Source organism: Sturnus vulgaris, chromosome 8 (genome assembly GCF_052056855.1).
Source record: "Sturnus vulgaris isolate bStuVul1 chromosome 8, bStuVul1.hap1, whole genome shotgun sequence".
Classification (NCBI taxonomy): domain Eukaryota; kingdom Metazoa; phylum Chordata; class Aves; order Passeriformes; family Sturnidae; genus Sturnus; species Sturnus vulgaris.
This window is the reverse complement of record NC_142250.1, coordinates 1,374,591-1,399,027: the sequence shown is the minus strand read 5'-3', so window position 1 is coordinate 1,399,027 and position 24,437 is coordinate 1,374,591. Positions and strand designations below refer to the sequence as shown.

Sequence of the window (24,437 nt, the reverse complement as noted above, 5' to 3'; positions counted from 1 at the left end):
ATTTGGCAGGTCTGAGCACAGTTCTGCTCACACTTCCACAACTGTGGCCAGCAAGATGCCCCCTTCACTGTTTTGGAAGCTTTGCACAGCACATCAAAGATAAGCACTATTTTCAGGGAAAAAAATGCTGCATTCTTCTGGTCCCCACGATTAAAGGTACACAAACCCCAAAGCACATTCTGTTCTCTGATTTCCTTGTGCTGTAGCAGTGACTAACAAGATCACTGGAAGCATGTGAATATTTATCACTCAGTCAAGTGATGATTTTTACACCCTTAGTGTTACTTCTGCACATTGGTGGAGTTGAAAGAGTTTTGGATGAACAGGACAAAGTTTTGTTAATAAATAATGATCAGAAAACTGTTCAAGGAGCTAACATTCCCAGCTTTCTCCTAAATTAACATAGCAGGTACATACACACACAGACACGAGGGAGAGAGAGTTCAGAGTTCCCCCCCCTTGTGACTTGTCTTTTATTTTTTAGTTTAAACTGTGAAACTGAAAGCTGAGCCTGTTCTTTTTCTTGAGCTTTAGCTGATTGGGACTAACTTTTGTTCATCAAAAGGAAGAAAATCTAATGTTGAAATAGAAATTTCTATTTAAAAGCTTCAGTTTTGTTTGGGGCAAAAATGGACCCAAGTTACAAAGATATCCATCGTCCATATTGGGTGTACAGGAATTCTGCTCATCCCTGGATATCTGAATCATTCCTGGGTTCTCCAATCTACCCTTCCATGACTTTACAGTGTCAACTTCTAATTCTGGTGATTGCTAAACACCTAAACTTGGGTGACATGAACACCTTGTCACTTTTATGTATGTCAGCAGCACAAACATGACTGCTGGTACCAGAACAGTGTTGTGGCCTTCTGGAGAAACACCTGAACTGAACATTGTGTGTTGGAGTGCAGTCTGTGAACAATTCAGTGTTCACCTGTTCTGAATATGAAGATGAGTTTGTGTGCAGGTCCAGATACATAAGAGAAGATGATTTCACTTGTCTTTGCTTTATAAGCTATGAATAAAAGGGGGGGAAAGTAATCTTTCACTTCCAGGGATCCTACTGGCATTTTTATTATCCAAAGGATTTATCAAGGCAAATGCCTGGGGAAATAAGCAAGAGAAGTATTCAGAGTCTTTCTTTATAAGCAAGAGAAGTGTTCAGAGAGTGTTGCTAGTGTCTAGGGGATGATATTTCCTGTTTGTTTTCTGTTAAAAAAAAACCCTGAATTTCTGGCACTGTTTTCTGCTTTAGTCAGACTCCTCTACGAGTTGAAGGGCTGACCACAACACAACATTTGTCATAAGCTCCACCAAGGGAATGCCTCAAAACTGTTAATTAAAGCAGTGAGTTTAGCCTGAAGCATAGTAGAAATAATGCTCTTCCCAGACAAGGTATTTCCCACCTGCACACACCTACCATTACAGAAATACAAAATGACAAGTGCAGAATATGTTTACCTGACTTCAGGTGCTGGGATTCCTACCACAATGCAGTCCAATTGCACTTTGGATCCTTCAGGAACTTCCCTGCTCTTCAGTTTTTGAGTAAATCGTGGTGGTTGGCCAATGGGCTCATCAGAATATACAGATGCAGATTCTGACTCTGTTTTCAGCTCTGCACTTGTTAATTGAGTGATAGATTCCAAGTTTGCTGCCTGCTGATCATCTGTTTGTCCAAAAGTTTTCTCTGCTTTGTTTTCTGAGTCTTGAGGTGTTGGAATGGAAAGCCTTTCTCTGTTTTCTGATGTGAGAGACAGGCTGGAGCTACCTTTTTGAGCAGCCTTGTTCTTAGAATCAATTTTGCTCTTGTAGTTTTTGCATGTTCGGGGTCGTATTCTTTCAGAGTTGTGAGCTTTGAAAAGTGACGAGAGCTCCTCAATGAAATCTGCTGCCTTGTTTAGGAACTCCTTTTTGGATTCTGATTCAGAAGGGAGGTGGTGCTTCTTTAGATCTTGGGAGCTCCCTTTGGACCCCTTTGTATTTCTGACGTGTTCCTGACAAAAGTTGGAGTGCAGGCCATTGTCTGATGTTTTCAGAGCTGTAGACTGGGCCATTTGTTTGTGTTTTCCCGTGGTGGTCAGCTGCTCTGGGGGGCGCTGTGAATGTGCCTGAAGCTCATCGTGTTTCGTTTCCAGTGGATTCTGATCAATAGCTTGTCTTGCCAGGTTTACACTTTCATCAAGCTCTTCTTGGCTCAAAAAGGCAGAGAGATCTGGCAGGTCATCTTGGGCAGCTACCTCATCTGAATCTCCAGAAGCATTGCCATAGTGGAAGTTATGAGAAACTGGCTCTGATCTGCTTCTTTCACTCTTCCCTTGCCGTTTAGTTTCTGCTAAATAACTCTCTCTCAGAAGCTGAGATATTGAAGTTGAGGTTTCTAAACTGTCGTCTTGCATGCTGCCAACAAAAAGGACAAATAGAAGCATGCCTTATCAACAGCAGTTTTTTGATTGAACACAGTGACAAGCTTCTGAAAAGCAGAACACAACATTTTCAAACTGCACCTGGGAGCTGAATGCTTGGAAATCCTTGTAGCATAAGGATGGCCTTGTGTTAAAGGCCTGCTTGTGCAAATCCTGCCAGACACTTGCCTTTACCCAGTAAAATTCATCTTTCATCCCTTTCTACTGTCAGTAGCCTCACATAAAATAACTGCAAGTGTGGTATTTTCTACTCTGGTCAAGACAAAACTTCAACTACAGAGTTATTAAGTGAGTCTCAATGTCAAATCTCCATCATTGTTGATGTGTGTTTCTTAGTTAAGAAATAATCTCATCAGAGAGATTAAGTGTTGGATAATTCAGGGACTGAACGTTGTTGAGAGTAACAGTACTTTAAAGTGAAGTAAATTTAGCTTGAAAAGCACTGAAGTAGTAAGTAAATGAACCCTCAAAATCATAAGAGGGATGTGAGGAGGAAGGAGAAAGAACTAAAACAGTCTATATTGACAATTTTTCATGCATTATAAGAAGCTATAATGGTGCTAAATGTTCCATAGCTTCTTAAATCCAGCATTAATTCTAATAAGCTATTTAAAGTAAGTAGAGAACTATGTCATAATTAATTTAAAGTAAGTAGGGAACTGTGTCATTATTTGATGCAAACATAATTTGTACTACAGGGCTTTCAGAACCATGCTCTTAGGTCATCCTGATTCTGAAAAAATGCACCACATGAGATGAGAGCATCAGGAAGCCCATGCTTGACCTGCATGCCTGCTAAGCAAAGCTAAAGCATCCCTTTTGATACTTCAGCAAGGAAAACTGTGTGGTGTTCTCCCTTCTATTTCCACGAGGGCCATGATGAGTGCAGAGGGATTCACACACCCTGGTCTAATGAACATGAAGGCAAAGAACTGCTCTTGACCCATTCAGAGAGCTGATTCCTCACAGATGTGAAAGCAGTGCATGACTGTTTCCTGGATCTGTCTCTCAGACTGTGCAGTGCTCATTATCCCCCTCCTACTTCATTTATGGTGTGGCAAATCTTGCTGCAGTGGTTCCAGGTGTTCCTACCCCCAGCTGTCTGGTTTGTCACACTGCAGGAGGTTCTGCTCCTGTGGTGGCATCAAGAGAAGAGAACATCCATGCCCTAGCATTGGCCATCTCCATTCACAGCCTTGGGTAAGAGCTGAAGTCAGCAGGGAAAGAAAAGTTGAAAAGGTCTCTCTGCTGTGGAAGGCTTTGGGCTTTTCCAGTGGGACATTTGTCCCTGGAAGAGGGCTGGTTAAGAACAATGGAGTGGTCATGTCTCATACTGGTGCACTATGTGAGTGCCAGCCCTTTTTCCTCATTTACAAAAAGGAAGGTTTCAATTTAAACTGTTTCTATTCTTCTTCAATGAATGAACACACAGCTATCATAAGCTGATGTCCATTCTGAGACCTTAATCCCTCTGCTCGAGGCACATTTTTGTACTGAAATCCTTTTCCTTATGTAAACATTGGACATTTTAGGTTTATTGATGTTGCTTTATTTTCATAATATAAAGCAAAGAAAATCACTAAGACTGCAGAGGCACCTAATCAAAATATTGCTAAGCTTGTACCTGTACAAAGAATGAGAAATAAAATGCCATATAAATTATAGGCTTTTGAGCACCCTGTGCAGTCCCTGCAGCTGAGCCAGGGTCTGTGATACCAACTGAACCCTTGGCATTAAATTGTCTGGCACAGTGGTTCAGTGAAGCTGTGGCACACAGAGAACATTGATTTGGGAAGCCCACATGAGATAATATCATGAGCTGTTTCATGACTGGACTGAATTTATAATTTAACCTCTTAAGAGTACAAAGAGATCTCCAGGAGGCTTTAAGTTCCTGCTCAGTGGAAACTGCTTTTGCTTGCTCAGCTTTAACTTCTTGGGCAGCTGTGCCACCTTAGTGAAGCTGAACATGTCTCAGGGCTTCTCTCAGCTTGTTTATGTGCTGATGGCAGACTATGTGCTGGAAAGGTCACAGCTAAAGCTACAGTTTCAGCTCCCAGCAGTTTAAATACATTCTAACATGGGCAGTGTCCAGCCTGGGAGACAGACCTGTGCCATGAATGAACTGCAGCCTAGAGCACCTAGAACCTCTCCAAGTGTGAATTAGAACATCCAGCTCTTTGTGGCTTTTCAGGACACAGTGGAAGGCTGCATTTTACATTTTACGTGGCTGGAGGAGTATGTGTTTTACAAGGTGGCAAAGTTTAGCTTGCTGCATTTCTTGGCCACTCTTTCTGCAGCATTTCAGAATGGGACATCTTCATCTCAGTGTCTGTAAAGGTCATCAGAGCTGAAAAAAGATGATGCAGATCTTTAGAGAACACTAGATGCTCTAGGGAAGGAATGTTGTGTGATCAAAACCTGAAGTCAAATGGACTTGAAGAACTCCTATAATGCTTTTGTCTAAAGAGTACATGAAAATTATCTGAGATAATTCCATTTTCCTCTGTTGCACAGACATAAGTGCTATGTCTGTTTCAACAGAGATTTTAAATCACAGAGTAGCTTTTCTACAGGAAACCATAGTGTGTTCAGTATTATTTGAGACTTTGTTCTTGCATGTCTTCTTTTGATGAATTGAAAGCACTGAAACATTAAATAAATAATTTCTGCTAATTTGCTTAAGGAGCATTACTGCAGCATAAGGAGCTACTCTCTAAGATGTGTTTAGGCAAAATAATTTTATGATTCTAGCTTGAAATACCCTAGTGAGGAAGCCATTATTTGATAGCAAAGGGAGGAAAACAAACACTTCTCCAACAAAGGACCTGGAACAACTTCCTTCCTTCTGCCCATTGGAGCAGAAAAGGTAGAAAGGGAGCAGAGTTCTCCTTCTACAGTTGGGCAGCAAGATATTAATGAGAAAGAATCTGATGCCAAATTCTTAATACTTAGAGGGCCATCACTTTTCTTTAGAGCTCACCCAGGGTCAGAATTTTATATCTAACTCTTCTCTATTTTCAGCTTGTGTAGAAGATGACTTTTTATTCTATTTTTAGTAATGAAGTAGCTGGGTTCTAATCAAATGGAGAACTTTGAGGCAGTGCTTGTCTACTGAAGTTTTAAAATATTTTGAATTATTTGATATTTTTAATTGAATGGAAAATGTTAAGTTTCAGCAAGTGTTGCTGGGAGGCTACTGGGCAATCCCATTACAGTTTTTAGTTCTCCATTGCTTATGCCTTGAGAGATATCCAGTTTGTTGGGGTTTTTTTTTGTTTTTTTTGTTTTTTTTTCCAAAGAGCTGTGCTAATTGTATTGTAATGGCTGCTGTCTCTGCTGAGCAGATAAGTGCAGATAACTGTGTTGAGCAGGCACTAAGCAGGACAAATGAGTACAAACACAGTAGGCAGCAAAATAAAAGCACCAATAATTCTGCCAACTGGAAAAGTGTCCTAATACCTCTACCAAGGGCAGGAATTGCATTGCTGGTTACAGGTAATGTCTCTAAACTGGTGTTATTTAGGGGAAATGGGGTGACTGCCACCAGCAGCCTGCATTTCTCTCCTCTTGACTGGCTCAGTACCCACAGCACCAAAGCACAGGGTGAGGGCAGCATCTTTGGCTTTCCTGGGACACCAGCTGCTGTGACCTTGGGCACCTGCTCTCCTGAAAGGCACCAGAGGATGCCACGACCAAAAGTGACTCCATGAATTTCTTCACTCTGCTCATTCAGTTTTCATTAGGAAACTAATTGAACGGGTTTTGAATTTCCAAGAGCCTATGGTTATGGCAATGTTGTCTTATTAGCCAAGTGATCTTTAGGATTAAATATTCCCAAAGGTAGAATTAGTTTCCACCGTTTGTTTTGGCACTGGCTTGACCTGAAAAATCCTTATGTGGAAAGGAGGAAATTTGTGCCACGGGGGTCTTGCATAATGTGACACCAAACACTTTCATTTCTTCTTGTTTGAGTTTTCTTAGACCATTCCTGAGTCACCACTGAAGGAACCTGAGCTTTTCCTACAGAAACAGCACTAGTGAAATCTCAGCAAGCTTAAGGGAATCCCAGATACATCTGATATATCTGTTTTATTTGGTGAGAACAGCTTCTAATGCTTGATGCCCTAAAGATAATTTTTTGAGCTCTCCTTCTCTGTGTCAGAATAAACAGGTTATAATCAATTATCAGATTTAATGCAAAAAGCATTGGAATATCTTCTTTGGCTTGCAGAAGTTAAAAGGAGAAATTTCAATTGGTACATGTTGTTCCTGTCTTAGTTTTTCCAGCTCCCATTGCTTTTGTTGGGAGTGCTTTTGTGTGAGAGCCCAGTACCAGAGCAGCAAACAAACTGCAGAGAGGCTCCTTTGTGGCCTTTCCACAGCAACACTCTGCATGCCCAGCACCTCAGCGTGGAAACTGGAAAATATAGCAAATATTAGAGGCTATATCTACTTCATCATTAATTTAATGCACATAAATTGCATTTACCCATAGAGGGTTTAACATTTATGGGGGTGTTTCAACTGAAAACAAAGGAAGAGTTGACACAAGTGATGTGTCTTGCAGAGGTTGGGTGATCACAGTCACATTCTTGTGCTTGCAGGAATTCTCACTTTGCAGTTGTCATTGTCACAGTTTGTGGTGCTGCTGCAAGGCAGGCCTTGAGTCTGCAGACACATTGAAGGTTAGGCTGAAGGTCTAAGGCTAGCAGTTCTGTGTGTTTGGGGGTGTGTGTGAGATATTTTAAAAATAGTGTTCAGAAAATTGTGTACAAGAGGGTGTTTTACTTTTCTGGCTTTGATTTCCATTCCCTGTAATGAGTCAGATAACTAAACTCTCAGTTCCAAGTAATGTCATTAAATATGGAAAATGGAGAATCTCCAGGCTCAGGAGTGTAACAGCTTCTCATGGAAACAAAATCCCTCAGAAATGGGATGGGATCAATCCTGTCTCCAAGCTATTCTGCAGCAGACACTGCAAGAGCCCTGTGTGCACTTGGAGTCGTGCCCTGGCCCATGACCTCACTGGTACAGTATTAGACACCCTAAGCAGGAGGAAATACTCAACTCTGCTTCAAAGGAAAAAGCACATTAAGAGCTCTCCAACTTTTTCAACAGTTCCTTTATACTCTCATATAATGAAAAGACCTCTTATTTTTCACTCTGATCACAAAATCTTCCTTATTTCATAATTAATATTTCCCTTAGTAGTTCTCAAAATGAGAACTGAGACCCTTTATCCCATGTCTCAAGTTCTCTTTTCCTCCTCAGTGAATCTCCTGGAACTGCAAGGCAAACAATATCTTGAAGAAACAACATCTCATTGAAACAAATACATTTTCAGCTGATTTTGAAATTAGAAGTTCAGAAAGGAAGACAGGTGATGGCTGTCTTTGAGGATTCTTCTCCATCCTCCCCTCCCAATGACCTGTGCAGCCAGGACAAGTTCTCAGTGTACTCCAAGTGCTCACAATGTAGGACAAGTTTTTATTGAGTCAAGTAATGTGTATAATCCTCTTTCCTTCAAGCAGTGCCCATATGAGAAAAAGTTTCTAGGAAAGGCCAAAACAGTTGCAGCAGAGATGCACAATGTGGAATTCCTCAATGAAAATACAACTAACAAGCAACAATATCCATTTATCCTGGTTCAAACACAGCCACACCACTCTGCACACCTTTCTTCATGGCTAAAACTGCAAATCCATGTTCATGCATTGTGAGCCAGATGATTTAAACTCAGTCATTTCTGCTGGCACTATGTGTGAGCAGTGCAGAAATCCACACATGCACAGGTTGAGGACTGCTGTAATGTTTCAGCTTGGGACTGAAGCTACAGCTTTTTGTGCATTTTATTTATCATAAAACTTGTTTACTACACTAATATCTAAGACTTTTACTCTTTAAGGCACTTAAAACATATTCTTACTTACTTAAACTTACACCTCTATTTCATGTATGAGTGGTTTAATATACTTCAATCCATCCAAAGGTTTTAATTCAATTTCTGCACTCTGATCTCTCTCTGAAGAATTCAGAGAGCCATCTGATTTACACACTCCAACAAAGTGTTCAATTAGACACAAAAGAAGTCTGGATTGCATTTTTCTCCTTAGGTTTTGCAGATGTGCCTTTCTTTTTTCTCAGTCTCACTACATTTCTTTTTGTCCACTGTTCTGTCTTTTTTTTTTTCAACAGTCTTCCCTAAGAACATTGTAACATAAAAGCCTTCATATTTTAATCATATATTCAAACTGCAATGTTTAAATGAGATTTATATTCTACAGGAATCATTTGCCCATTCCTGTATAATATTCCTGTTTATGAAAACGAGCACTAACCCAGTTAAGTTTTAAACAGAAAAGTAAACTGATCTTTTTTTCTTTCCCCCCAGCCCATGGTTTAGATTACAATTGAAGTTGCATTGTCCGATTGCCTTTGTGGTATTGTGCACATTTTTAACAAATTATCTTGATTGTATTTATATGCAAATATGCCTAGACTGCTACTTGTTATCAGCTGTTGATAAAAAAAGATTCCTTCAGTAGCACAGCAAGACCTGCTGTAAAATCTCTAAAGAATGCACAGGAATAAAAACCAGCCCAGAGCACACAGATCCCCTTTGTGCTTTAGTACTCTGCCATGTACAAGACCTAACTCCTGAATTGACTATAAATATTTTTTGGCATAGAAATATTATTCTGCTCAGCTACAGGAACTACCACACTTGCTGTTTAATTTTGGTAGCTGTTTCTGAAAGTTAAAAAAAAAAATTAAGGACAGACAAAAACAAAGAAATATCCTGACCTTAGGAACCTTCAGGAGGTGTAGGAGAGGGAGAAGAGCAGAGCTGAAATTTATGAAATTGTTCCATCAACCCTTGCTGATTTTGTTTTCACTCTTAAACCCTAGAGCATCTTCACAAATGTAAACCTTGTGTCCGAAACAAAACTGCTGATAAAGTAATCAGTGACTCCAGCATGATTTGTATAATGTTCTATGAACATATGCTCAGCCACTCTGTTCTCTTGTCAATTGTTGATGTATTATTTGGTAAAACTTAACATGGGCTTCTGATTACTGCTTAATGTTGCAATATATTGGGCCAAACATTTGCTACTGACAGTCAAATACTTTTCTGAGAGAGAGAAAGAGAGCAAAGGAGATAGTGAGAGCTCAAGGGTGAGAGCTATGCCCTTCTAGCAGGACTGTTTCTGCAGCTGTTGTGTACATTAATCCAGAGAGCAGATCTCCCTGCACTAAATATAGCCACGGGGGTCATTTTACATGACAGGATAAATAATTAAATAAATAGAAAGCATTTAACTATGGGGGTCACATTAAATTAGGTTTGATTTTGCTCAAGAAGGAATTCCAAATTATGGCATCTCAGTTTAAGGCTGAATACAAGAATGTCAATATTTCACTCCTCTATTATTTCATGAAGGGAGGATGAGCAGGAAGAGGAAAGAGTCCCAGCAAGGAACTTTTCAGGTCATTAGAATCTTGTTGACTCTTTAGAGGAGTCAGAGTGGCTCCGAGGGATTTTGAGAACCCCACCAATGGTATTCAGGTCCTTCATAAAGCCACAGAACACTGTTCCTCTTTCACTGCAATGCACGTACCTCAGCAGAATCTAAGTCACTTGAAAAAGTATTTATTTGTTCCCTGTCTATGCCTTACCAGCTAAAATTAACATTCAAATATACATGCTTATCAAACCCTTCTGCTACACTCTGCAAAATCAAAACGTAGACCAATCTGAAATGGAGACATTACCTTTTTTAATTCCTCCAGATGTTGCTGCCCAGCCTGGCAGTGAGTAGAGCTGCCAGTTATCCAGAAGTGTGAGATTAAAGTTAAGGAAGCCAGGGGGATTCTCCGAGTCCTCAGGCACAGAAGCAGCTAGCAGTCCATGGAGTGAAGGAAGTTAACCTTGGTTATTGTGAGGATGGCTGTAAGGAGCTGGACAACCTGTCACCACGGGAGCAATAGCATTTGGCAGTTTGCAGGTCCCAAGTTATTTTGAGCAGCGTAAACCATGTGCCCGTGGAGCATTCCACCTCATTGGACAGGGAATGCACTGCTCCCACTGCACCTATGGGCACTGAATGCCTTCTGCTCACTCATGCACGGCCCCTATAGATGCATTTGTGGGTTTTGCTGATTCATCCAAGAGGCTCTGTCTCAAGTGGCTTTGTATCACTCTCAGCAGCTGGTTTGCACTTCAGCCTTTTCAAATTTCGAGTTGTCTCTCTTTCATTACATTTCCATCACAACTCCAAGGTTACCATCACCCAGCTGGTAACAGCATGAAAGTTTCACAACTCCAAAGGCAAACTCAGCATTTAAATAGTAAAATATTCCTGACTTCTTTGGAGAGTTCAGTTTAATAAACACAGTGAAACAGTGCAGAAATCCTTCAGGATGACCTGTAGCTACAGATGCTCAAAAAGCTAGAACTTCTAAATTTGTTGTTGAACTGTTGGAGGAAAAGCAATTAAAAGAGGCAATCGAAATAAAGCTGTAAATAAAACTGAGAAAGAGACATAGGTGGAATAACTTCAACACACTTGAACCAGTACACAGAGAAACCCTGTTACTGTATAGAGTTTCATTGCTTAAAACCTTCACTGGCTAAAACCTACCACATCACTTGGTAAACACAGAGATTTCCATTTCTATTCTTCCCACACACCAGCAATAAAAAGTGGTCTGTAATTTTAAACAGTTCATCATGCTGCTCAATTGTTGATATTTTATTAAAACTGCTTGTCACAGTTCTGATTTTAAAAGAATACTAAAGTATTATGCATTTATGATGGGGAATTGATATATAAGCCTCTTCATAGCTAGTGATGGAAGATCTGGCTTCTTGACCTTCTCCCAGATCTCTCAAAATATTATCAAGTGAACACCTTTTCTAGAAAAGGAGTTCATGTGTGGAATTCACTTCTTCAGAAAGTTTTTTATGAGTCGCAACAATATGAAAAGTCAGAGGGAAAAGCTGTTCTTTCATGTAAAATTTCCTGATGCATTGTAGATACTTTTCTATTATTTCCTTTTTATTTAAAATGTTGTCGTGGTTTTACCCCAGCTGATAACAAAGCCCCACACAGCTGCTCACTCCCAACCCCTGGCAGGATGGGGGAGAGAATCAGAAGAGTGAAAGTGGGGAAACTTAGGGACTCAGATAAAGGCAGTTTAATAAATGAAACAAAAGTTGTGCACACAAGCAAATAAAAGCAAGGCTTTCACATAGAATCACAGAGTAAGCTGAGTTGGAAGGGACCCATGAAGGTCATCAAATCCAACTCGTGGTCCATTCCCAAGAGCCATGTGCCTGAGAGCATTGTCCAAACACTTCCTGAGGTCTCTCAGGCTTGGGGCTCTTCCCTGGGAATCCTGTTCCAGTGCCCAGCCACCCTCTGGGTCAAGAACCTTTTTCTAAAATCCAGCCTAAACCTCCCCTGGCACAGCTTCAGGCCATTTGCCCAGGTCCTATCAGTGATCACCACAGAGGAAAGATGGTTGCCCTGTCCCAGGTTCAGATTCCAGCACTTTCCCTTGTTGAATTTCACATGGTTGATGATTGCCCAGTCCCTCTGCAAGGCCTCCCTGCCTTCAACAGAGTGAGCAGCTCCTCCCAGCTTTGTATCATGTGGAAACTTGCTCAGGATCCCTTCCAGTCCTTCGAGTCATTGATGAAGATGTTGAAGAACACAGGGCCGAGGATGGAGCCCTCTGGAGCCCCACTAGTGACAGCTCACCAGTCTGATGTCACCCCACTCACTGTCACCCTTTGCACCTGACCCGTGAGCCGGTTGTTCACCCATCCCATAACGTGTTTGTGGGATGGACATTTTGTCCAGAAGGATCCTGGGAGAGACAGTATCAAAATGTCAGGTTCAGATTTACTGAAATCCAGACAGATGACATCAAAGGGCTTCCCTTGATCACCTTGGTGGGCCCTTGTTACAAAAGGAGATCAGGTTTGATAAGCAGGACTTGTCTCTCATGAAGCTGTGCTGGCTGTGACCAATGACTGCATTCTTTCAGGTGTTTTTCAGTGCCTCCCAGAATAATCATCTCCAGAACACTGCCAGGCACTGAAGTGACACTGACAGGTTTAGTTTCCAGGGTCCTCTTTCTTGACCTTCTTGAAAACTGGGACAACATTTGCCAGCTTGCAGTTAGCTGGGATTCCCACCACAGACAGAGGCTTTGTGATGGCATCATCAGTTCTTTGTGGATTCTTGGATGAATCCCTTCAGCCCCCTTGGATTTGTAGGGATCCAGCTGAATCAGCAGATCCTGCACAGTTTCAGGGTCAGCTGGGAATTGGGATTCTCTCAGTCATGGTCCTCCAGCTCAAGGCACTGAGGCCCCTTGGTCCATCACCCATGCTGAAGACAGAATGCATTAAACAGCTCTGCCTTGTCCGTGTCCCTGTTTGTGGGGTGACCATGTCATCCTGGAATGGACTGGTGTTGTTTCTACACTGCCTCTTGCCATTATTATATTTGAAAAAACTCCTTTCTGTTGTCTCCTACAGCTCTGTCAGCTTCAATTCCAGTTAAGCTTTGGCCACATGAATTTTATCCCTACAGTGGCAAGCAACATCTCTGTATTCTTCCCATGTCTCCTGGCCTTGCTTCCACCTTCCTTTTTTGCCTTATTTCCAAGAGAGAATTCCTGTTCAGCTAAGCTAGCCTTCTGTCTCACCAGCCTGACTTCCAACATTTAGGAGTTGCTGCTCCTGTGCACTTAGGAGGTCATGTTTAAAAAGTGACCAGCACTGATGGAGCCCAGCACCTGCAAAGATTTATTCCCAGGGGACCTTGCTTACTAATTCCCTGAACAGCCTGAAGTCTGCTCTCCTCATGCCTGGGGTTGAAGTTCTGCTGGCACTTTTCCTCCTGTCAACAGAGATTTTAAACTTAATCACTTCATGGCCACTGTGGCCAAGACAGCCCAATCCCCAATTTGCTCAGAAGATCCTGTCTGTTGACAAGCAGCAGGTCAGTGAGGGTGTCCTTCTGAGTCAGCTTCCTTAGGACCTGTTCCATAGAGTTGTCATCCCGGATTTTTAGGAATTTTCTGGCCCAGGTTGTACCAGTTAATTGCTGGCAAGTAGAAGTCCCCCATAAGGACACAGGCAGTTGACTTGGGATCATCCTTTAGATGCTCAAAGAAGAATTTGTCAGTGTCATTGTCCTGCATAGGAGACTCCCACGATGACATCTGTGTTACCTGTTTGTCCTGGATTTTATCCAGAGGCTCTCAGCTGTGCCCTTGTGAGCTCCATGCATTGTAACCCTTCTATTCCATACAGTGCCACCCTTCTGTGTCTTCTGCCCTGCCTCTCCCACCTGCAGAGCCTGTAACCATCCCACGGGGAATTCCAGGCACAAGACTCATCACACCAGGTTTCACTCATACAATGATGTCAAACTCTGGGCTGGCCCAAAGCCTGGAGCTGCTCTTGTTTGTTCTGTGTTTTGTACTGTGTGCCTTAGTGCAGGAACATCTTAGGTGTGGTACTTTGTAGCCAACACCTCGTGAGGGAGATTGAGGGGTCTGTAAGTGCTCCTTTCTTCAAGTTTTGGCTCAGCATCTCATCCCTTGGCACTGGTGAGCCTGGTTCTGTCCCTTTCCCTTTTCCAAGCTGGTTTGAAGCTCTGTCAATGAGCCTGCTAGCTCCTGTGCTGGAGCTGCTTTTCCACTGCCAGATTGGTGCCCCCAGTCAGGTGTCAGAGTAGACCAGCTGTGAGTGGATCTTCCCATGGTCAGCAACCCCCCCATTTTTCCCCTGAGACCAACCTCAAAGCCAGGCATTGGCTGATGGATCTGCCTATTCCTATTTCATTCCCCACTTCCCATGCTTGGGCAGGTGTTCATCCATCCCCAGGAGGAGAGCAGGGGCCCATCTCATGTAATGGTGACATGGGAAGACAGAACTGAATATCCCCAGAGTGTCCTTCTCCTCCCCCAGCTCAGTGCTGAGCCTGGCCCCACAGGGACATCCCCTGGGTCACTTGGGCTCAGCTGTCCTGGCTCTGTCCCCTCCCAGCTCCTCGTGCCCCCAGCCCCTGGCTGCTGGGGTGGGCTGAGAGATAGAAAAGCCTTGGCTCTGTGTGAGCTCTGCTCAGCCATGACCAAAACATCTCTGTGCTACCAACACTGCTGCCAGCACAAATTCAGAACACACAACTACTGTGGAAAAAACAAATAACTCTGGCCCAGCAAAAACCAGCACAAAAACCATTGTCAGAGTACCTATGAGCATGAATTTGTGGTGAAGATAAGGAAAGTGTAGTGATGTTAGCTCTTCTTTTGGGCACAGGTGAGGCATTTTATGGGTTGGGTGATGTCTGATGTAACTTTATACCTGGAGTAGAGATCTAAGATATTCTTTATAATATGTGTAACAGTAGATGTGAGCCATACAGTGCTGGCAGGAGCTGCCTGTTGATACTGTACCCTGTGCTGCTGTGGTTTGGACAGTGTCTGTAGATGTTTAGGCTACAAAGTGTGCAGCCTGAAAATGAAGTTCTGATGTATCTGGTAATAATTGTAAACCTATGGGGAGTTCTGCTGAGATGCAATTATTACCATGGAGTCTTGCTGTTTGTGCTATTTGTGCATGATAAGCAAAATTATTCAAGCTGATAAAAAAAAAAATAGGAAAAATTTCCACTTTAAGACAGATTAAGATGCTAGAATTGCAAAATCATTGAATAATCTGAGCAACAAATAAGCTCAGGGTTATGTAGAAAGTACAGCATTGAGAAACCACAAAAAGTTATGAGCCTTTACTGTGGCAGACAGACAATTGTAATAGCAGATAGTACAAGGCCAAAAATTTCAGGATCTACAAAAAGTTGGAGCATACACAGTGAATGTTCCAGATCTTGCAGAGCTGGCATTTTGATAGAGCAACACCAGAGAATTTCAGATTCACCAGTTTGTAAGTAACAATCTAAAGCCCATGAAAATACTGTAGCTCTTCTGCTTGCATTTGTAGAAAAATTGAAATCAGGCTTTTGCCTGCTGAGCACTAAAAAAAGCACTTCAAGGTGTGATGACCCCCAGCTTTATGTCCTTTTGTCTTTGTTGGCTGGCAGAAGAATGAGGCATAGTGTTCTAGAATAAATCACATGAGAACTATTTCTCTCCACATCTTGGCTCTCAAAGCCCAAACTATCTTCACAAGCTCAAACAAGATTCACAAGAAGTGAGTTTAAAATGGAATTTTCTTCCTGTCTGGTTGGCTGTTATTCCTCAGTAGGATTATCTGACTGTATTGGTCAGCCTACAGATTTATCATAAATGGAAAATTCTTGATTTTCTAAATATTAGGATGAAATGAATACTATTCTATTAATGGCATGTGCTGAACCATTAAATGAGAAGTGAGACATGCCATTTCTTTGAAAGCCCTTTGCAGTCAGGTTCCAGTGGTTTTTCAGTGATCTCTCCAGAGCCTTGTGGAGCAAATGTTTGCTGCCCACTCCTGGTTTGCATCCCACCAAGCACTGATCCTGCTCTTCCCAAGGCTGATCTGATTTCTTTCTGATGGCTAATATGGAATAGTGTGTTAGCCAGGCTTGTTCTAATGGGCTGCACAAGAGAGGCTCAGACTGGCACCATTCTGCTGGGCAAGTGTGAATGTTGGCTTGTTAAATACCCACTTTTTAAAATAACCACTTTTTTTTGTTAAATACCCCTTTTGTTACACTGGGCTGTTCCAAGGACACTGAATTGCTCCCTACCTGTGCAGCTTTGGGCATGAGCAGTGATGTCTTTTCTCAAAGTATCAGTGACTTTAATAACCACAATTAAAAGCTGGGTAACTTGAACAGCTGCTTCTCTTTTATAGACATCAAAGAATTATCTTAAAGTCATTATTCCTTTGGTAAGGAAAGTGTTAATGGCAAATTTCTGGATGTTCCTGGAAAAGCTATTTCAGGTGATTTACAAACCTTGTGTAAGATGAGTTGGGTATTTTCTATTCATATCACTATGCAGCACATCTCTTACCATGAGTCTGCCAGGTATTGTGTAATCCTAATTTGGATTCTAATTTTAGAAGTGGAGACATATTAAAAGGATGATAGAAATGGTACCTATTTGCTACAGAAAGTACAAATAATAATGCTAAAACACTCCTTGAGTGCCTATTTCTTTTGCACCCAGCCCAAACCAGACTTTATCATTGCACAGGGCAGCTTCAATCCTTACTGCATCTGAGGATTGCCCAAGTGTTACCAGAGAATTTGTCATTCTCAGTCATTATTTAGATGAAATCCTGTTTCCATTGAAATCAGAGTTTGTTCTGTCATTATCATCAAAGGGAGAGAAGTCAGACTTTTCCACAAAGTTTTAACTACAGTAATGAAAGCAATCTTCCAGTCATCACACAGAACCACAATCTCTTGTACCCCAGTGTTCCCTCTACATTCATATTTATTCAATAGGTTAAAGTAAAGCAGTAGTTTGCTTTGTTGCAGTGGACAAGGTACAGCTGGAAAATGTTATAAAGATAGATAATCCCCAGAACATGAAGTAATTGATGTTATGGGTGGCAATTGTAGGAGCTGATTTGTAAAATCCCTTTTCTTGTAAAAAGCTTCTACTCAATTGTAAAAGTGTCAGGTTCTTTAAGGCAGGTTCCCTGCCTAAAAAACATGGAGAACACCATGTCCTTATTTTAAATTATGATTTTTTTTCTTGTCTTTTATTACCTCTTGTACAATATTATCTTATAAATATCAGCCTTTCAAAACTGCCTGTGATACTAAAGAGTTAGCAAAAAGTCTTCACAGGCATTTTGCTGTTCCTGTACAGTTAATATTTCATTAGCTTCTCCTACATTCTTCCTTTTCTAAGGGGAATGACTTTTTATTTTTAATGTTGAGATATCTAACCAACATTTTACAAGCTGCTAGCATTCTGATTTTGAAGTGGATACTTTCTGGTTCAAACAGAACAGGCCTGAGGTCTCCCTGGAAAGGCTCCTGTGGCTGAGTAGGATCTGCTGGCAGTTACCACCTTCCTGCTATGACCCCTCTCCTTCCCTGTCTTCTTTTACTTCATCACTTTCTTTCTTGTCTTTCCTTCTCTTATTTTGGATAGGAATCGAGCAGACAAGGCTAATTTTGCTGTGTTGTTTCAGGTCTCCAGCCTGAAGCAGGTTGGCACTGCCTCAGCCTGAGGCTGGTACAGGTGTGCAACATCTGGCTGGAGCTGACACAGCAATGCACTTGTTTTCCTGGGATTCAGTGTAAGAGAGGCACACCAATTTCAGTTTGTTTTCCCCTTCTTTAGAACATATATCTCCAAGTCATAAAATAAGGATATTCATAGCCATAATTAATACAGTGGCTGGTACAAAGAGTGGCAATATCTGCTTAACTAAATCTAAAGGAAAAGGAAGTACAGGAATATTGCTGCAGTGAAAGCCATATTATATACTTCATACTTTGATTACTTGGACTTCTTCTTGTGTTACTTGTAGAAAAGTTTGATTTTTTTTTTCCTGGTAGCTATCTCTGTGGTTGATATTAAGTTGATATTGAGTAGATATGACATTCACAGTGCCTGCCTTTGTTAACACTTGCTGTTGTCCAGAGACAGGAACATGAATGCTTTTGACTTGGGGTTGAGATTAACACAACAACATGTTGTGAATTGTATTTTTAAAAGTGGATTAAGAGTCAGCCCAGGGAGGCATATTTTGTAACCACAGTCTCTATTTCCAATTACACATTTGTCAAGCAGAGATTTACAGTTCACTCTGTATTCTTATCATTTAAATGGCTTCATCCATGTAGAACAGAGAGCAGAATTTAACCCAGGCTCCTTGCAAAGAAATTCCCAAACCCTGAAAGAACAGGGAGATTTCACTGAAAGTCTATTTGCAAGTGGTTTTAACATAAAAGACCGAAACAAAGTGTGGCTCTTATTTGTGGAAATACAGTTAATGTGAGTTGCATGGTAAAGAGGAAAATAAGCTCAAAGAATCTTGACTTCTGTCTGAACTAAGAGTGTATATAAAATAGAGATATCTTCAGTATCTATTTTCTTCTTTGGGTAGTGTTTTTCCAATGTTGTTTGGTCTGTGTTAGAGGCCTGGGGTCCACAGCAGATTAACCCAGAGGGCTGGGCAGGGGGCTTAGGATTTTATTGAACCCAAGCCCACAATGAATGGCTGGTGTTTTGAGCATCAGAGGCTTTTTGAACCTATTCTAGACAAGCAAAACTGTACAAAATACCAACTCTATCAGATGTTTAATAGGACAAGTGTAGCTGTGGAAAGGGGTTTTAACCCTTTAAGTGTGGCAGAAATAAGATGCACAGCTACATGGTGGTGTTTCATGACAGGAAGAAAGAGACTGAAAACAGAGCTGAAAAACTCCATCCTGGAATATTTTTCATGTCCCACAGACAAGACATTCAATAACTCAGTTATCAAAATTATATTTCACAAGATACACCCCTTATTAGAACGTCTTAAATTGCTGGTAGATGAAAATAAGGAGAGAGCATTCATGGATAAATCTACATTTTAAAAAGAATTCCTTGACACCTCTTGCTTTCCAGGCACATTGAGATGGGAGTTTGAGTGTTTATCAGTATGGCAGGACAGTCAGCTCCTCTCTGAACCTGAACCATGGGATCCTCTCAGATAATCTGGACAACAGCAACATGATTATTCACTGAGATGACCAGAACTGCCTGGAGATAAGAGCTTGGTTGGGTGGATTGAATAGAAATGCGTGGCTTTGGTGGCAGGAGAGCATGGTCTGACACCAGTTTGCTAAAATATGACAGGAGGCAGCTCCATGGCAAGGAGAACCTGTGGAGAATAGAATGCATTGCAGCATGAGCTGAGAGGGGAGGGCACATGGCTGGGCAAGGCAGGTTCTGTCCACACCTCCAGGGAATCTCATCTCGACACATGGGGGCAGCAGAAAAGCGTGGCAGACTTTGTGGCGACAAATCAAAGTCAGCGATGGCCCGTGGTGTTCGGGAATGGCATTGCTGGGCTGCTGTGTGCACAGCGACCTGCCGGGCTCGGACTGCACTGGCAAGGCGGAAAAAAAAAGCCTTGGCAGGAGTCCCAGGGCTCTGAAAATGTTCATTTGAATCATTTTGATATGAAAACACAGCTAGGATATCATCCCCAAACCGTGACTCCCGTTAGATGGCTGGAGTGGCTGTTTTCCCAGCCCTTCAGTGTGTCACCTCACTGTGCACACTTGAGATCATTTTCCCAGCCCCTCCCGGTGCTTCTGGCACTGTGGCCCTGATGCTGCCTCATCTGTCTGGAACTCCTTCCCTCAAGGCCACTGAGTCACCTTCCCACTTTAAATGGTGCATTGGAACACTAAACTCACTTGCATTAGAACAGGAATTGTAAAAATGTGTATGACGATGCACTGCAAAATTTTATCTGTAGATCCTGATGAAGCTTCAGAACGCCAGGGGTTTTTAGGGATACAGCTCTTTAATATTATTATATATATATAATTATATTATTATGTCTATAATATTGAATTTAATAGATTTAATTTTAAAGAAAAGGTCTCTCGTGTCAAAACACAAGCAAACTTCCAGAAGCGACAGAGATGACAATTCAAAGAAATTGTTAGTACCAGCTTATGAAATACCATCAGTATCAGAATAATTCTGTTTAGCTGAAGAACAAATGGCATGGAGGTCATGTAAGCTCATGACCCAGGAAATTCCCTCAGAGCAACAATAGTGTGAGGTAGTGGCCATTCTGACTGGCCAAGCTGTGCCAAAGGTGACTTTGCACAAGTGTATAAGACAGAGAAAGAGTGAGGATAAGAAAAAGAAAGGAGGATATGCTTTTTCTTTTAGGACCTTAAATAAGACCTCGAATTTATTTCAAATAAATCACCTTGTAATCAGAAATATGGATGAATTTTTTGCCAGGTCAGTGGTACTCAGTTGTCAGTCTCCAGAACCATCTCATTTCATACCAGTCAAAACATTATTTACTCAACAGAAGGAGTCCAAAGATCTATCTCAGGATTTAAAATACATTGTGATCTGATAAACCATGCATATTCCAAGCCAAGTTTAGACCAACTGGTACATCAGTGGTATATATTAATGCCTTGTGCTGTGCCTTGTGTTAGAGAAAGGAATTCCCTTTCTGGCTAGGGTGCCTTTGGAAATCCTTTTTTAAATATCTCACTTTTTTTCCTTTAGAAAAGGAAGAATACTAGAAGACTTCAAACTGTGATACTTAGAAAGAAAATGCAAATATGGTGAGTGTTTTTCATTTAATCTGATTAGCAAATGCCTTTTAAAGCACAACAAAACTTTTCTGGCATGCTTAATTGGTGATGTGGGGCTGTGGAAATCCAACTTTTGAACTAGATTTTAGATTCAGTGCTCTTAATGTTAAATCACTACAACATGGTAAATCAAGAAAACATCTATTTTATGAAGAAATATTTACTAGTTTGAAAAGTCAAAGACAGGATATAAAGACCAAGACTATATTTTCATTAAATAGTTAAAAAGATAAGCATTAAATTTTGTTACATTTTTGCTGAAAATCTAAGGACTTGCCTTCCCATTTGAGGTGTTTACCTTCATATTGGCCAAAAGTTTGATGTTAAAATGACTGGAGGCAGTCACCTAAACCTTTACTCATTTATTGAAAATGAAGACATACACATAATTCAGAAAGTCTCAGTCACAATATTTCTAACTGCATCTTATGCAGAGATGTGAAGGTCTGGTCTAGGTCCTAAGATGCAGGATTTGAGGAGGCCAAAAGTTTATATCAGAAAAGGTCTGATGAGGAATATATTACTAGTTTCTGGGTTTATTCTCTTTATGTTGATCAATATATGTCCAAAGGAATTATTGCAAAATCAAGCACTCTATTTAAGTCTTTAATTTCTCAAAAATTAATTTAAAAAAATTATAAGTTTCTTGAAATACAGCTATAAATATAGATTTCCTTGGTAATCCTGGAGCTTTTACATTTCTCTTCAAAATATGTACACTTAAATTACATTTTAAAATCTATTTAATTCCACATGTAAAATGGTGTGGGTTTTTAGAAAATATCAGAAATCATTATAATAACAGTATCTGTTTTGTTGTTACTTGGGCAAAAAGTTCTGTATCCAGTCAAAATTAGCTGTAAAAATACTGGGGAAGTTCCAAAAATGAAAATTTAAAAACTGTATGTGTTTTTATTAACTATACTAAACTAAAACTTTGCCAAAAGATAACAACATTCATAAATTTGACTTGAAAATGTCCAGACACTTTAATCCCAAATACTGGATTCTTCAGGGGTCATTGCTGATACAACACCCTGGAAATTACAACTGTTTGTAATGGCTATAAATGGAACATTTCTAGGTTCTTTTCTATTATAATTCTGCAGGACTATTATAGTTATGAACAGACTATTTTAATGCTTATGGTTATTATAAACACAGAAGACAACACAAACAGGTTTATAATGGTGATGAGCTATTTAGAAGTTTAAACTTGAACAAGAGGTCAGGGAAAATGATAAAGATCACATTATTTGCCTCTCAGAAAAATGATTTTTAATCCTAATGCTGCTTGCTACAAAGCAACCACCTGTTCATGAGACAAATAAGCATTCCTTTCCTTCATTTTATTAAAAAAAAAAAAAGAAAAGAAGTTATAATCAAAGGAATTTCATTTGTAATATTGATACTGTCTGTTAAAAAGCCAGTTTGCTACAAGCACCTAATAGTGTTTGTATTGAATTGTTTGCAATTGCAGAAGTTACATCACAATATTTGGGCACAATATTTTTTGCCAAGTCTACTGGTTAAAATCTTATGTAGAACTGTTTTCTGAGGACACTGCTGTTCCAAGCTGAGTGTCCTGGAATCTGTCTGGTTTTGGATGTCTCCACTGGGTCGTGGGGTGAGCAGGAGCTGCTGTGTCAGTTGGACACTCTTGAAATGCTCTGTCTTTTCTTGAGACACTCAGGAACAATGTCATTTAAATCTCCAGGGTCCTGAGCTCCAGGACTACTCTCAAATTCATGTCTGTGTATGTTTAGGAGTAATTCTGCTGCTCTAGAGCCTTGGCCAGGAGCTGCAAATAGCTCTGTATTATTGATCTATTAAAATAAGTGTGTGTGTGGAAAGTGGGGAGTGAGCAGTGCCCTCGAAATGATCATTTCTAACTGGGAGCAGTATTTAGTGGTGTCCTGGTGACTTGCTGACATGAATGACAAGAAAGCCTTCATCAGGCACACATAGGTGATCAATCACTGCTACCTCCTTCCCTATCCAGAAAAAAAGCACAGCTAAATGTAATGGAGGTTTGGCACAAGTGGCTGCTCCACCGTTTCTGCTTCCAAAAGAGATACAGTTGCTTTGGCTTCCCCTGTCAAGCTGGAAGTTTTAAATGGGAGCAGCTTGTTCTGTGCTGGTAGACCAAATAAACAAAGAAACATTATCCCAAAAACATTGACCCAAAGTCTTCTGCAGTGAAATAGGAGCATCCAAATCAGTCACACTAAAAAAAATCAACAACAAAATTGGCAGCGCTTTGCACCACTCCAGTGTCAGTAAACAGAAACAAAAGATTACAAATTTGTGGCAATTTTTCTTTCCTGAATAAAGTAAATATTGATTTAGGAGGCCTCTGGGAACATAAGGAATCACTGGGTTCCTCTACATAAGAATTGTGTGTAGGGAGCAGCAGTGATTCCATTTTTCACACAGTGATGAGGATTTCATTGCTCATCTCATACAGCTCACCTTCTGTCTCCAAAATTTTTTTAAAATCAACTTTTTATTCTAATGCCAACTTACATTATAGAAGTTACATTAAGAGTTACAGTCCTTCAAGGACTCCAAGCTCTGACTGCTTACATACAATTTCTGTGGAACTCCTTAACAACATCTGCAAGAGAAATTTAATTTTCCATCTGTCCAAGACTCTTTGACCACTGTGATAGTTAATCCCCTTTATGAACAGAGATGTCCTGTACTGTAGCTGATACAAATGTCATAGATTCAGTCCTGCTTTGACACATTTAGTCCATCTGCTGGTTGCTAAAAACACAAAAGAGATTTTACAGAATCGTGTCTCTCTGGGTTCGGTAATACACGTGAAATCATGAATATATTGTCCCGAATTAAATTATAAAAGCTTCAGAATCCTGTCCAATCATCTTTACTGAACAAAAATATCCGTGTTGCAAAACAGTCCCGTATTTGTGAGTGATAACTAATAGCAGAAGCAGCTGTATGTAGTTTGAATGTACCAGACCCAGTTTATGCCCCAGTGTTATTTTCTGCCCAGCTATTCTTTGCAGAGTGCCACCACAGGAACAGAGAAAACAGCCTGTACTGACAATTGTTGAGGGTGTCACACCCAGCTGCTGGGGGGTTCCTCTCTTCCACAGACTGTGCTGTGCCTCTTTCCCTCCTAGCAATCAGTGCCCACATCCCTTTCGTGCTGTGCCTCTTGTTCCCTCTGATATTCAGATGTTTCCTCACACTTTCTTTTCTCTCCTCATCTGCAAGCCTTCCTCTGGTCTAGGATCTTTTCCTCTACTATTTCTGTTCCCCTGCACAAACACATCCACACCCCTATCTTCCTACTGCCTGGAAGTTGGATTTTTTTTTTTTTCTCTCAAATCATACTCGTTGTAAAGCAAAGGACTTTTATCATGCAGTAAGTGGGGTAGAGGTAGAATAGAACTGAGTATCAGGAAGAAATCAGTCTGGCTCAAAAGAAAGGGACTTTATCATGTTGTTTCTGATTTTCATATCAGCCCATTTTTTTCTTCCATTCTCAGTTATATTCCAGTAAAAACAAACTTACTTCTGTGGATTAAATGCCAGCTCCCACCACACCCCTAAGAAAAGAGACCATCCATGTAATTTTCCCAGTTTTCCCTTCTGCTGAATCCCAATCCCCCTGAGAGAGCAGGTCTCTCCTCCCCACCTCTGTTTACAC

General features: G+C 40.8%; 2 protein-coding genes across 2 annotated transcripts in view; one reads left to right on the top strand and one right to left on the bottom strand.

Annotated features, from left to right (window-relative positions):
* MYPN (myopalladin) overlaps positions 1 to 2,399 on the bottom strand; it is a 39,012-nt gene extending 36,613 nt beyond the window's left edge. The window contains exon 1 of the mRNA XM_014883287.2: positions 1,462 to 2,399. Within this exon, the coding sequence (XP_014738773.2) occupies positions 1,462 to 2,399 (938 nt within the window). The remainder of the gene's footprint in view (positions 1 to 1,461) is intronic.
* Positions 1 to 24,437, top strand: part of PBLD (phenazine biosynthesis like protein domain containing) — a 102,831-nt gene that overhangs the window by 74,336 nt on the left and 4,058 nt on the right. Inside the window, exon 12 of the transcript XR_015805050.1 lies at positions 20,670 to 20,728. The gene's annotated coding sequence lies outside the window, so the exon portion shown is untranslated. The remainder of the gene's footprint in view (positions 1 to 20,669; positions 20,729 to 24,437) is intronic.